Consider the following 14,655-nt stretch of genomic DNA (forward strand, 5'->3'; position numbering starts at 1 on the left):
TAAATTTTGGAAATACTAAAGGTGATTTATCTTTCGAGTAAAACATTTTCATACCGTATATTATAAAAGTATTGCTTGTCTTGCTTCATTTTAACAGAAAATGATCACTTTTCCACTTGTCTGTTCGGCATTATCTTAAACATCCTTTCGATCTTTGACAACTGGTTCAGTTTGACAGCTCATTCAGGAGGAAGATGTCTGGAAAAGTCAGACAAAAAACGTCTGCAAATGCAGCCGATTCTTCGACACAAAGTATCAATGAGAAGATTTTGAGGGAGTGTCATAGCTTATACACAGATCCGGACAGTGGTGAGTACATTTTAGGGACTGAAATTTTGTTTTGAAGGGGCGAAAAAGGATTCTCCTTACGCAATACAGAAATTGTGGAACATGTTAAATTTTCTGATGACTTAGCGATCTTAGAATTTTTGACCCATAGAACAGGAGACAGGTCAATATTTTGAGTGTGTTTTATTTAAATATATATTTTTGACTTCCTGTAACGATTTCGAAAAATTGTTGATCATGATTTGCTTTGGTGACCGGAGAAAGACCCAGTGAAATCTATAAATAGCCAGCTGTCTGCTCTTGTGTATTACACCAGTGACTGAACAGCTGATTGGAGGTCAAGAGTTACACATTCCAACAATTGCACAGATGCTAATGCATATGTTACAAGAATGAGAATCCCCATAAGAAATTAATGAAATAATTTTTTTCTTGTGAAACCAAGACATCTTTATTGTAAAGAGGGTGGATCATATTTTTTTCTGCTTAAAGTGTCCCAGTTTTTGGACTTTCACTTTGTGTATTCAGCCGGAATGTACTGAATCACAATGTACTGATGTAACCTCTGTATGTACAAAAGGATTGTGTTGTGGTTACCCAGATGTTGTTTCTGCCTGATAAGTGCATAGTATCCTTAATTTTATATGAAGTTATACTGAGTATATGCCTGTTTCTCGTCGATTCGAGCTTTCTCATCGATTCGAGCCCTTGTGTTTTAGTAAAATTCATGCTCATGTAGCATGTTCTTCCATCAGAAACTTGTGTCATTTACATTTTAAAATGCCTTGGAAAATATTAGTCATGAAACCACTGAAAAATTGATTATATACCTATTTTAAATTTTTGCATCAAAAATTACTTATTTCAAAAGGAAATTACATAGTGGGTAATATTGTGAGCCCAAATTTCAAATTAAAAGCACCCTGAGCATATTTCGACTGTTGTAACGAGTGCACAAGAAGTCAATCTTGATAGAAATTTGCTTTATGGAAATAGAATATGCAAACATAAACATTTAATGACCTTCCAAACAGAGGGCTCAAATCGATGAGAAAGTTTTAAAATGATGTGGAGTTTCACCTCCTTCAGTCTTGTGCAAAAAAGTACATATAAAAGATGATAACATTGTAATTCTTATTGCCCATTGTTAAATGCAAATATTTTTGTAACAAAAAACAAAAGTTATTTAATTGAACAGGTTTACAAAAATTTGCACACCTCTAAAAGATTTAAGAGGCTCGAATCAAGAAGAAAGCAGCATATAATTATGTTGTGAATCACTTTGAATAAATGTACATCTTTCAGCTTGGACAAAATGCATCTCTTCTATGGTGCCATTTGGAGTAAGTAGGGCTTATTCACTGTGTAGCAAAGGCTGATATCGAGCTACTTCACAGTTGTAAAACTTCACTGTTCAAAAATGGTCCTTCGCTATTGGAACAAATCATATAATGTATTAAATTTCTGGTTTTAATGTGCCGGGGTATAAGTGGTACTTAAATGGTAGGTAAAGCAGTGTTCAAGAAAGACCCTGAAAATTCACAGGACAGTCGGTCTGGTAAACATGATTTTTTTACAGGACCAGATAATATTTTACCAGACCTATTTCTTTTTAATAAATTTGATATCTGATCTTTAAAACTGGTATTATACATAGTCTATATAGACAGCATTACACAAATTACATCCTTTAAGTTTATTTCCACGTCATATTAATTGAAACAGATTTCAGACATTAAATTTTCAGGCTGTAAAAAATCTCCCTGTACTTGGATTCAGTGTTGTTATATTTTCTGGTCCTTTGGGACCATGGAGTCCATTCAACATATGTGTAATAGATCTAGAGTCCCGCTTAAGCTGTTGCTAGGGGGAGTGAGAGATGTTGCACATTTCATTACCTCTCGCGAACAGACTCGGTCAACGAGTCTGTTGTTATTCTTCTTGGTTGCATTCTTTGCTTCCAAAGGATCTTTTAGTAATTTTACAGATTTTATTCATATTCATTTGCTATATCATCGCTGTTTTTTACCCCACAAGTTTATTGTTTGCACCGAGTCACGTTGATGTTGACATAAAGAGAATTTCTTGAAATTCCCGTCTGGTTCCCGCATACATAAATCGAGTACCATCCACGATTAGTATGCATCCAATGATAACGCGCGTTCTTAGAATTGTCGTGACGTCGTGAGGGGTTTCCACTGTTTCTATTTTAAGTACCAATGAAACAGGCGCTTACTAAAATATAGTTTGACATCAATTTCTCGGGATTCCATTTTACAATTTAATGATGAAAGTCAAACTTTCGCGAAATCGTGGACTTTCTTCTTATTTTATCATATTGACCTGCAATTTTTATCGGACACTCGGTCTTGTGAACTTGATATATCATGCCGGACCGGATCAAAATTTACCGGAAATATCCGACGGTCCGACGGCTTTCGCGACCTCTGGTAAACACGTCATGTACCCGGATAATCCTAACTCTGTTCAGCGACCCTAACTCAGTGCCAACATGGTTGACAGAAAGACGATGTATGTAGTTAATTTCCTCGTCTTTTTTCATGTTTTTATGTGAGTATGCAATGTTAGCTTAAAACTTTTGATAGTCATAATATCCTGTATTGATAACATGTTTTGTGTACTAAATATTTCAATCGAAATGTCACATTATGTGGCTGGAATTCATTAAAATGTACTCAAAAAAGTCTTCAAAATGAACATGTTTTATGTTTCTAACTGTTTTAAAGTACCAGAAATTGAAGTAAGACCTTACTTATTAAATGTATTAGTTCCATAAATATCTCTTTGACAATGTTTAACAGTATCAAAGTTTGAAATTGATTTTTATAGCTTAAAAATTGTATTGATTATGAGGTGGGTTTAAATTTGCGGATAATTCCTAACTGGTATAGGAAACAGTGCTGGATAAATTCAAACTTAGAGCGGATAAACACCTAACCAAACGAAAACGGCTGTTCGTCTGTGCTTTTTTTATGGACTTTTGATGCTCGAAGTTCTTTGATCTACCCACCCCTGCAGGGATGTGGGATTCCTATGTCCAACTTATCCGACTCGTGATTTATTTTTTTTTGCCGGCGAACAAGTGCATTTTTCATTCTGTGTGTCCACGGACAAGCATACTTTTTCAGGTATAAAATGAGAAAACATAAAATATCATTTAGATTGTGTGTTGCTTCAAGTGTATGGAGGTGATAAAGATAATGGGTTCTTTGACTAGGTCTCGCGCACACTGTAACTCGGTGACTATGATAAAATATCAGAGAAGATTTAGATACAAGAAGATTTATTTAACGTCGGATAAGTATAAACATATAACACTAGCTTAAAGCTATTTTCCGGCAAACACATGTAAATAAGCTCGACATAAGTAAATCAGCTGTAATAAAATGCAAATATGTTAAGGCACATCGAAGCAAATAAAGCATCTGGCTCTAAGTAGATAAGAAACAAATCACAAATTATCACATACATGTTACAGTGCATTAAAACAAAATAGCACATAGGTACTAGCAAGTAAAAGGAAAAAATAATTTATCACATACAGATTTAGCACATTTAAAGCAACATAAAAAAAGATTAGCTGACACTACACAAAAATAAGAAGAGTCACATTTTACAACTTGCATTAAAAAAAACATAAAAGAAGAAATCCTATACATGCTAAAGGGAACATAAGAACTACTTAAAGTAGCTGAAGAAAAATATTTGCATCATCAGCATATAGCATTATGTAACTAAAACTAAAAACGGAAAACAAGGGTTACACACTGAGAACTAAAAGGACATTTAAAGACATAATAAACGTAAACAACTTTAAAAAAGTATTATGACAAGTTTGTAAGTAGAATTCCAACTGTTGAGACAATAAGTCACTCAGTGTTTCAGGCATGACCTCAAAAGATCCCGAACACTGCTTACGCGATTTCAGACTTTTATAAACGTTAAAAGGCAAATATTTCAACAACTTATTTTTTACCACAGTTACTGTGATATGCTTTTCTTTTCATTGTCCTAAATAAAGAACTCGATCTCCAGTCTATTTGCGCTTTCATGAAGGTATGATATTACAAATCATAGCAAGGGAAATTTGACTATGGACAAGTGGATTTTTAAGTTCCGTGGACAAGTGAAAAATGTAAGGATACCCACACCCCTGTCCCGTCAGTCCATCCATCCCTCCCCCACCCCACCACACCACACCACACACACACACTTTTCTTCCCTATTTACCGTCTGAAAAATATCATATTTAATAATTGATCATAAGAGAGAGAGAGAGAGAGAGAGAGAGAGAGAGAGGGGGGGGGGGGAAAGAGAGGGTTGGGGACTACAGAACTTCGAACATCGGTGGTATTAAATAATTTCTTATATAAATATAATAATTTTGACTTTTATACTGAGTAATTTTTGAGGGTTTATCCAGATTTTTCCAAACATTGCTATTTGCATAATATTAAAATTATGAAAAAATATTTGACTGTAGTGGGCATACATATAACATCTTGTAAAATTAATGACAAATTAATTAATGAAGATTTTTATCCTTGCATTTTTCACTTGTCCACGGAACTTAAACCGACAATACCGCTTATAAAGTAATGTTTACAATAATCACAACATGTACATGTCAACTCCTTCGTTTCTATAGAATACTAGTCAGTTAGGTGTTTGTCCGTCACGCAATTTCGTGTAAGTTAGGTTTTTATCCATTCCTCATGTAAACTGAGTTCGGTTTTTATCAACTCAAAGTTAGGTTTTTATCCTTTTTCTCGCTGTCAGTACATTTGAACATGTATTGTGTCAACATGTAGTGGGTTAACAACATAGTGTAAACGGGCCTATAAAGCAGTATATCTTTGCTTTCAAACAACAAAACACTCGAGGCATCAAAGGCATAGAAGTATTTTTAAAGATTTTTGTAAAAGTTTTCATTGAAAAAGTTGCCTTGTTCGTCGTTTTTCCACCTGAAAACACAAGGGTTGATATATTTAACATGATGCATTTTGAAATAAATATACACTTGATCAATGGAGAGGGATATAACAACAGGAACATTCCTTTATACATCGTAATTACACAGAAAACAAAGTTGTATCGGCTTTACATCCGCCATGTTGGCACTGAGTTAGGGTCGCTGAACAGAGTTAAGATTATGGTAAAGCTAACATTTGTACTACTTGTGACAGGTTAAAGGCATACTTTACATGATCCTTTAATGAACAGAATCAATTCCATATAGTTCATTATGACATTTAACTTTTTTAACTGTCTGTCTCTGTGTGTGACAATAATGACATTTTGCAATCACTGGGGAGTAATTGAGAAAAGTGGATGTATTTGCTTCTCTAACAAGTAGAATAAGTTAAAACATAATGTTGTTTTAAAGCAAAATAGACTTCATGGCTCTATGGCTGTGTTTGGGGTGCTCTGTGCTTCTGGGAAATCTACCTTTACCTATTATCTTTCATAATTAAAAAAAAAGACTTCAAAACATGAATGAATTGCCTCATAGCTATAGATGAATCTAAAACCATAGAAAATGTACATACAGAAATACTCTAAAAGCTACATATTTGAATCTGTAGTGAACATTAAAAAATTTTTTTTTACATATAATATGTAAGTCAGTATCATTATTTTTGTTTCACAATTCTCAGGAAAACAATGCTAAAACTTCACAATTTTATTATGTACATTATGAAGCCCAGGTTAACTCTAAACTTAAGTCATTATTAGCTCATCTGATTTTTTGAAAAAAAATGATGAGTTATTGTCATCACTTGAGCGGTTGTTGGCGTCGGCGTCTGCGTCGGCGTTGCCTGGTTAAGTTTTATGTTTAGGTCAGCTTTTCTCCTAAACTATCAAAGCTATTGCTTTGAAACTTGGAATACTTGTTCACCATCATAAGCTGACCCTGTATAGCAAGAAACATAACTCCATCTTGCTTTTTGCAAGATTTATGGCCCCTTTTGTACTTAGAAAATATCAGATTTCTTGGTTAAGTTTTATGTTTAGGTCAACTTTTCTCCTAAACTATCAAAGCTATTGCTTTGAAACTTGGAATACTTGTTCACCATCATAAGCAGACCTGTACATCAAGAAACATAACTCCATCTTGCTTTTTGCAAGATTTATTGCCCCTTTTGGACTTAGAAAATCAGTTTTCTTGGTTAAGTTTTATGTTTAGGTCAGCTTTTATCCTAAACTATCAAAGCTATTGCTTTAAAACTTGCAACACTTGTTCACCATCATAAGTTGACCCTGTTATAGCAAGAAACATAACTCTGTCCTGCTTTTTGCAAGATTTATGGCCCCTTTTGGACTTAGAAAATATCAGATTTCTTGGTTAAGTTTTATGTTTAGGTCAACTTTTCTCTAAACTATCAAAGCTATTGCTTTGAAACTTGCAACACTTGTTCACCATAATAAGCTGACCCTGTACAGCAAGCAACATAACTCCATCCTGCTTTTTGCAATAATTATTGCCCCTTTTGGGCTTAGAAAATCATTTTCTTGGTTGAGTATTATGTTTAAGTCAACTTTTCTCATAAACTATCAAAGCTATTGCTTTAAAACTTGCAACAGTTTTTCACCATCATAAGTGGACACTGTACATCAAGAAACATAACTCTATCCTGCTTTTTGCAAGAATGATGGCCCTTTTTAGACTTAGAAAATCATGGGTAGGACAATATTTCTATTACACAAAAAAAATCAGATGAGCGTCAGCACCCGCAAGGCGGTGCTCTTGTATTTTACATTCAATTACTGTGGACATATATTAAGTGAGAATAGATTTTTGTGGGGTCTCTTAACAATTGGGGGGGGGGGGGGGGAAAGCTGAAAATATAATAAGTGATGACGCTTTGTCTAGGAATATAACAAATTATGGTGCCTTTGTAATATTTGCATTGCATTTATTGATCAGAGTGATATGTTTTATATGATACATCACTAAGTTGCATGATGGAAAATGAACAATTACATTATACCAAGGTCACAAAAAGGCTGACAGTCAAATAATACAGTTATCTCTAAACAAAATATATTTAATCCATCTTAAAATATGTTTAACAATCTCCCACACATTTGAAATCTCTTTAAGAAGTCTTTTGAAAATTTGGATACAACAAATTTTGCCAGCACAACTGTCTGTCTTTTGATGTTGAATTTTACTTGTGTTACCTACAATATATAATGTAGTTGTCCAGTGATGTAAACTTATACCCCTTAGCTGTCATGGAAGTTTATCTTGCAGACACCATAGTTTAAATATTGCTTTTGTAAACTTTAAAGTTGATTTCAAACAAACTCGCAGGAAAGTTCCTTTCTTATATGGACAAATTCCATTATTTCACACACAAAAACTGTGACCCCTTTACTGACCAATTTATATAACATTTTGTTGCTGACTCAGTCATTTTGTTCAAAAGATTTCAAACAGTTTTAAACCGTTTCTCTGAAATTCCGTCTATATTACTGTTAACTGTTTATTGCTTAAGAGTTATGGCCCTTGAAATGTTTTCTTATATGTAAGGCTCCCACGTTTACAGAATTTTGTGAACATTTACACAATCTTTCAAACAAGAAAATTGAGCCGTGCCATGGGAAAACCATCATAGTGGGTATGCGACCAGCATGGATCCAGACCAGCCTGCGCATCCGCGCAGTCTGGTCAGGCTCCATGCTGTTCGCTTTTAAAGCTTATTGGAATTGGAGAAACTATTAGCGAACAGCATGGATCCTGACCAGACTGCGCGGATGCGCAGGCTGGTCTGGATCCATGCTGGTCGCATACCCACTGTTGGTTTTATCATGGCATGGCTCAAATGGAACCATTTTAATGATAATCAGTTATTGTCTGAAGTCATGACTCTGGCTGGCTTTTTCCCTTCTATAAGTTGGGCACACAATCTTTAATGCATTATTTTTTCAAATTAAGCAGAAAAATATCACAAATACAACTCGAGGTAATTTTTGATAACATTTTTGCTAGGTATGTTTCCGCACTACGTTTGTCACTGTTTGATGCGATTCCATTGCAAGATGAGATTCCATGGCAAAATGGAACAGTTTATTTTAATAGAATAAAATTTAGCACTGTACTTATACAGACTTCTTATGCATAAACTTGGGAGCCTTACTAATATGGATATGCAGATAACTTTGAAAGACTCAAAATTAGCTAAACTTAGAAAAATCCTGGGAAAAAGTCGAGAAAAACAGCTTAATGAATGTTCACCAAATTTGGCCAAAAGCATTCTTTTATGTACTTGTCTCGTTTTTAGCTCGACTATCCGAAGAATAGTCTAGCTATTCTACTCACCCTGGCATCGGCGTCACACCTTGGTTAAGTTTTTGCATGCAAGTACATACAGCCATCAATTAAAGGCATATAGCTTTGAAACTTATTTTTTCTTTTTCTAGGTCAATTACCAACCTCTCTGGGTCAAGTCCCATAACTCTGACATGTATTTTGAGCAAATTATGCCCCCTTTTGGTTAAAGTTTTACATGCAAGTTACTATCTCCAAAACTAATGCAGATATTGATTTGAAACTTCACATGTGTCTTCGGGGTTATAAAACTAGTTGATAGCAGCAAGTCCCATAACTCTGACTTTCATTTTGGCCAAATTATGCCCCTTTTTGGACTTAGAAAATTCTGGTTAAAGTTTTGCGTGCAAGTACATACAGCTATTTCTAAAAGGAATATAGATTTGAAACTTATTTTTTCTTTTTCTAGATCAATTTCCAACTTCACTGGGTCAAGACCCATAAACTCTGACATGTATTTTGAGCAAATTATGCCCCCTTTTAGACTTAGAAAATTTGGTTAAAATTTTACATGCAAGTTACTATCTCCAATACTAATGCAGATATTGATTTGAAACTTCACATGTGTCTTCGGGTTATAAATCTAGTTGATAGCAGCAAGTCCCACAACTCTGACCTTCATTTTGGCCAAATTATGCCTCCTTTTGGACTTGGAAAATTCTGGTTAAAGTTTTGCGTGCAAGTACATACAGCTATTACTAAAAGGCATATAGATTTGAAACTTATTTTTTCTTTTTCTAGATCAATTACCAACCTCATTGGGTCAAGTCCCATAACTCTGACATGTTTTTTGAGCAAATTATGCCCCCTTTTAGACTTAGAAAATTTTGGTTAAAGTTTTACATGCAGGTTACTATCTCCAAAACTAATGCAGATATTGATTTGAAACTTCACATGTGCCTTCAGGGTTATAAAACTAGTTGATAGCAGCAAGTCCCATAACTGATATGCATTTTGGTCAAATTATTCCCCCTTTTGAACTTAAAATTCTTTTGATATTTAACCTTTTTGGGTAATATTTTCCTGCTTCTGGGACAATATACTGATATGCATTTTGGTCAAATTATTCCCCCTTTTGAACTTAAAATTCTTTTGATATTTAACCTTTTTGGGTAATATTTTCCTGCTTCTGGGACAATATTTCGAATAGTCGAGCTTGGCTGTCTTACGGACAGCTCTTGTTGTTCAAATTGTTCCTCATAGCTGTGCTTTTCCAGAGCTGATATATAAAAAAATGTCCAGTGACTTTCATTGTTGACCAAAGTTGGTCCGAAGCTTTATTGTCTTTTTAGCTCACCTGTACTTTATTCAGGCTGAGCCATTAGTAAAGGTGGATAGTCCATCGTCCATTGTCCTGCATTAAAATTTAACTTAAACATCTTCTCCTCTGAAACTACTGGTCATAATTACACCAAACTTAGTCAGTAGCATCCTAGTGTTGACCTCTTATGAAGTTTAAGGGGCCACTACAGTTAAAAGTAGAAAAACCTTTAAAGAACTTTTCTCATGAATCGTTGGATGGATCTTCATCAGACTTATAAAGTCCTTTCCCTCATCTGTTCAGATGGGTGCACCTGGCCCCTTTTGGGACCACTAGAGCTAAAATTAGAAATACCTTTAATTTCTTCTCTTGAACTGCTAGATGGATCTTCATTAAACTTGGTCTGTAGCATCATCCCAATTTTGTTCAAATGGGGTTTTGCTCAAATGGGGCTGTCAATGTCCCCTTTTTGTGGCTGCTAGAGCTAAAATTAGAAATACCTTTAAACAACTTCTCAGGAACTGCTGAATGGATCTTCATCAAACATGGTTTATAGCATTTTATTAAGTCCTCCCTCAAATTTGTTCAAATAAAAATATCTTTGAATGATTTCTTCTTATGAACTGCTTGATGGATCTTGATCAAACTTGGTCTGAAGCATCATCATAAGGTCCTCTCCAAAATTTGTTTAATTCAGGGGCGCTTGGTCCCTTTTAGGGCCCCGCAAGAGTTAAAAATAGCCTTTAAATGACTTGAACTTCTTCTCATGAACTAATTGAAGGATCTTCATCAAATTTTGTCTGGAGCATTATTTTAACGTCCTTTACCATGTTTGTTCAGTTGGGGGCACTTGCCTCCTTTTAGGGGCCACTAAAGCTTAAAACAGAAATGCCTTTAAAGTACTTCTCATGAACTGCTGATGGATCATCATCAAACATGGTCTGTATCATCATTATAAGGTCTTATGCCAAATTTGTTCAAATGGGGGCACTTGGGTTAAAAAGGTTATTTGCTAAATAAATTATTCAGCAGTGTGTAAATGACGTCATAAACACACTAAAATGGCTGCCTTCATTATCAGCCATTTTCTGAAATTTCAAACTGCCATATCTTTTTCAATAGTTGTCCGATTTTAAAAATTCTTTCAGCGTTATGAAAGGCTTGATGATGGCTTTCATATAAATTAACTTATTTTTGGGCTTTCCTTACCCTTTAAGGGATTTTCACCAAACCTAGTTAGAATAAGGTTTTCTTAGGTGAGCGACTGAGGTCCATTTGGGCCTCTAGCGCAAATTTTATGTTTTTGCATCCATTATATGCCAGGCTATCAACACTTCTTGAAACAACATCTCCTCTGAAATGATTTGTTGCCCCCTGCCTTTTTCAAAGAAAAAAAATGGGGACATAGACATAGGCTGCCTCTTTCCGTCTGTCACACTTCTGTCTGCTATCCGTGAAGGGATTTTGAAATAACTTTGCATAAATGTTCCCCATAATGAGATGACGTGTCAGCACAAGGCCAAGACCCCTAGTTCCAAGGTCAAGGTCACACTTAGAGGTCAAAGGTTAACGGGGTCTGTTTCGAATCCGGTCCATAACTCTGCCATTTTTCAAGGGATTTTAAAATTGTTCCCCATAATGAGATGACGTGTCATGCCAAAGGCCCAGACCCCTAACTCCAAGGTCAAGGTCACACTTAGAAGTCAAAGGTTAACATGGTCCGTTTCTTGTCTGGTCCATAACTCTGCCATTTATCAAAGGATTTTAATTACTTTGCACAAATGTTCCCCACAATGGGTTGATGTATCTTGGACAAGATCCAGACCCCTAGGTCCAAGGTCAAGGTCACCTTTGCAGATTTTTGGAATTTTTAGCTCAAAGGCTTAGGTGAGCTTATGTGACCACTTGAAGTCCTTTGTCCGTTGTCCGTCCGTCAACAATTTCTAAAATAATCTTCTTCTTCAAAACTACTGGGCCAGTTTACACCAAACTTCACAGGAATGATCCTTGAGTGGCCCTCTTTCAAAACTGCCCAAAGAATTAAAATCCACTCAGAACTGTGGTTGCCATGGCAACCAAAAGGAAAATCTTTTAAAATCTACTTCTCAGAAACTGTTAGCCGGATTTCAAAAATATTTGTATAAATGATCTCTAGTCGACCCCAGAGCTCCAGATAAGCTTTTGGTGCAAATGGGTATTTACCCATCACTTTTTGTCTGAATTGGGTATTCGAAATTTGAATTGGGTAAAAATAAAATCATTACCCAGCCTTTTCAGAAGTAATTGGGTATTTGCTAAAACCAATTGGGCATTTTACCAATCTCGCACTATATAACAATTGAGTATTTTTTGCTTACAGTATACATGGTATATATCATTGAACAGGATTGACTAAGTAGCTAAGTACTTTAATGGCGCCCTTCAATGTTTAATACAAAAATGTATTTAAAATTGTAATGAATGTTCCATACTGTTGTTTTCTTTTTCACTTTTAATGAAGTCGGAGATCAGTTCATCCACAATATCCCGAACGATGTGGTCACCACAATATGCATTCTCCCAAAAGATATCATCCAGTATTGGTGACACTACATCGTCACAAACAGATAAATGTCATTGTTGAACAGCAAAATATCCCACTGATTAGTTTGTGCTGCAACAATGCTTATTCTTCAACTCTTTTACATTTTATTGGCGTAAAATCGTTTACAAAGTATCCAAATAACATCGATCAGCCGACTGAATGGTCCTGTGATTTTTCCGATAAATTGCAACCTGTTCTGCGGTAACGTATAACCAGCCAGCGTTAAAGTCTCGTACCGTTCTAGTAATAAGGAAAATGCGATACGCAAGCGATTTTTTATGAATTGGGTATTAGGAATTTTACTTGCGTTTCATTACGCACACTGTATGAATTCAATTGGGTTTTCTGCAATTTTAATTGCGTAAATACGCAGATATGCAACTTATCTGGAGCTCGGCGACCCTCTACCAAAATTGCTTAAGCTGTTCTATTTCGGTAAAAAACGTGGCCGCCAGGGGCAGGACTTTTTTTCCCTTCAATGGCTATGTTGTGAATTTAAAAAATCTCCTTCAAAACCACTGGACAGATTTACACCAAACTTCACAGAAATGATCCTTGGGGGCCCCCCTTTCAAAATTATCTAAAGAATTAAAATTAAATTCATTCAAAACTGTTGGCAGCTGAAAGGAAAATCTTTAAAAATCTTCTTAGAAACTGTTAGCCAGATTTCAAAAATATTTAGTAGAAATGAACTCTAGGTGACTTTCTACTAAAAGTGCTTTAAGCCTTCTATTTCATTTAAAAACATTGCCTCCAGGGGGCGGGGCTTATTTTCCCTATATGATTATATTGTAAATTTCAAAAATATTCTCTGAAGCCTTAAGACCTAGAGCTTAGATATTTGGTATGTGGCATTGTCTGGTGGACTTTTACCAAAATTGTTAAAGTTATGATCCCTGGGTCAAGACAGTATTGGTCCTGCCCCATTGTCCCTTGAATTTACATAGAGTTCTACAGGAAAATCATAAAAAAATGTTCTTCTCTGAAACTGAGAGGCACAGAGCTTAGATATTTTACCTGTGGCATTGTCTAGTGGTCCTTTACTAAGATTGTTCAAATCATGACCCAGGGTCCATAAAGCCCCGCCCTGGGGTCACTTAGTTTTTAGCTCACCTGTCACAAAGTGACAAGGTGAGCTTTTGTGATCGCGCAGCGTCCGTCGTTCGTGCATGCGTCCGTCCGTGCGTGCGTGCGTAAACTTTTGCTTGTGACCACTCTAGAGGTCACATTTTTCATGGGATCTTTATGAAAATTGGTCAGAATGTTCCCCTTGATGATATCTAGGTCAAGTTCGAAACTGGGTCACGTGCATTCAAAAACTAGGTCATTAGGTCTAAAAATAGAAAAACCTTGTGACCTCTCTAGAGGCCATATATTTCATAAGATCTTCATGAAAATTGGACTGAATGTTCATCTTGATGATATCTAGGTCAGGTTCAAAACTGGGTCACGTGGGGTCAAAAACTAGGTCATTAGGTCTAAAAATAGAAAAACCTTGTGACCTCTCTAGAGGCCATATTTCTCAATGGATCTTCATGAAAATTGGTCAGAATGTTCACCTTGATGATATCTAGGTCAAGTTTGAAACTGGGTCACGTGGGGTTAAAAACTAGGTCAGTAGATCTAAAAATAGAAAAACCTTGTGACCTCTCTAGAGGCCATATTTTTCATGAGATCTTCATGAATATTGGTCAGAATGTTCACCTTGATGATATCTAGGTCAAGTTCGAAACGGGGTCACATGGGGTCAAAAACTAGTTCATTTGATCTAAAAATAGAAAAACATTGTGACCTCTCTAGAGGCCATATTTCTCAATGGATCTTCATGAAAATTGGTCAGAATGTTCACCTCGATGATATCTAGGTCAGGTTCGAAACTGGGTCACGTGGGGTTAAAAACTAGGTCAGTAGATCTAAAAATAGAAAAACCTTGTGACCTCTCTAGAGGCCATATTTTTCATGGGATCTTCATGAATATTGGTCAGAATGTTCACCTTGATGATATCTAGGTCAAGTTCGAAAATGGGTCATGTGGGGTCAAAAACTAGGTCAGTAGGTCTAAAAATAGAAAAACCTTGTGACCTCTCTAGAGGCCATATTTCTCAATGGATCTTCATGAAAATTGGTCAGAATGTTCACCTTGATGATATCTAGGTCAAGTTCGAA

At 35.7% G+C, this 14,655-nt stretch overlaps 1 protein-coding gene across 3 annotated transcripts in view; it reads left to right on the forward strand.

The window, feature by feature from the left end:
- The first annotated feature begins 150 nt into the window (after nt 1-150).
- The window catches only part of LOC123534782 (uncharacterized), a 79,349-nt gene continuing 64,844 nt past the window's right edge, over nt 151-14,655 (forward strand). For all 3 annotated transcript variants that reach the window (XM_053519163.1, XM_053519162.1, XM_045317205.2), the window contains exon 1: nt 151-309. In XM_053519163.1, the coding sequence (XP_053375138.1) occupies nt 195-309 (115 nt within the window). In that variant the 5' untranslated portion in view covers nt 151-194. The remainder of the gene's footprint in view (nt 310-14,655) is intronic.

This window comes from Mercenaria mercenaria, chromosome 12 (assembly GCF_021730395.1).
Source record: "Mercenaria mercenaria strain notata chromosome 12, MADL_Memer_1, whole genome shotgun sequence".
Lineage (NCBI taxonomy): Eukaryota > Metazoa > Mollusca > Bivalvia > Venerida > Veneridae > Mercenaria > Mercenaria mercenaria.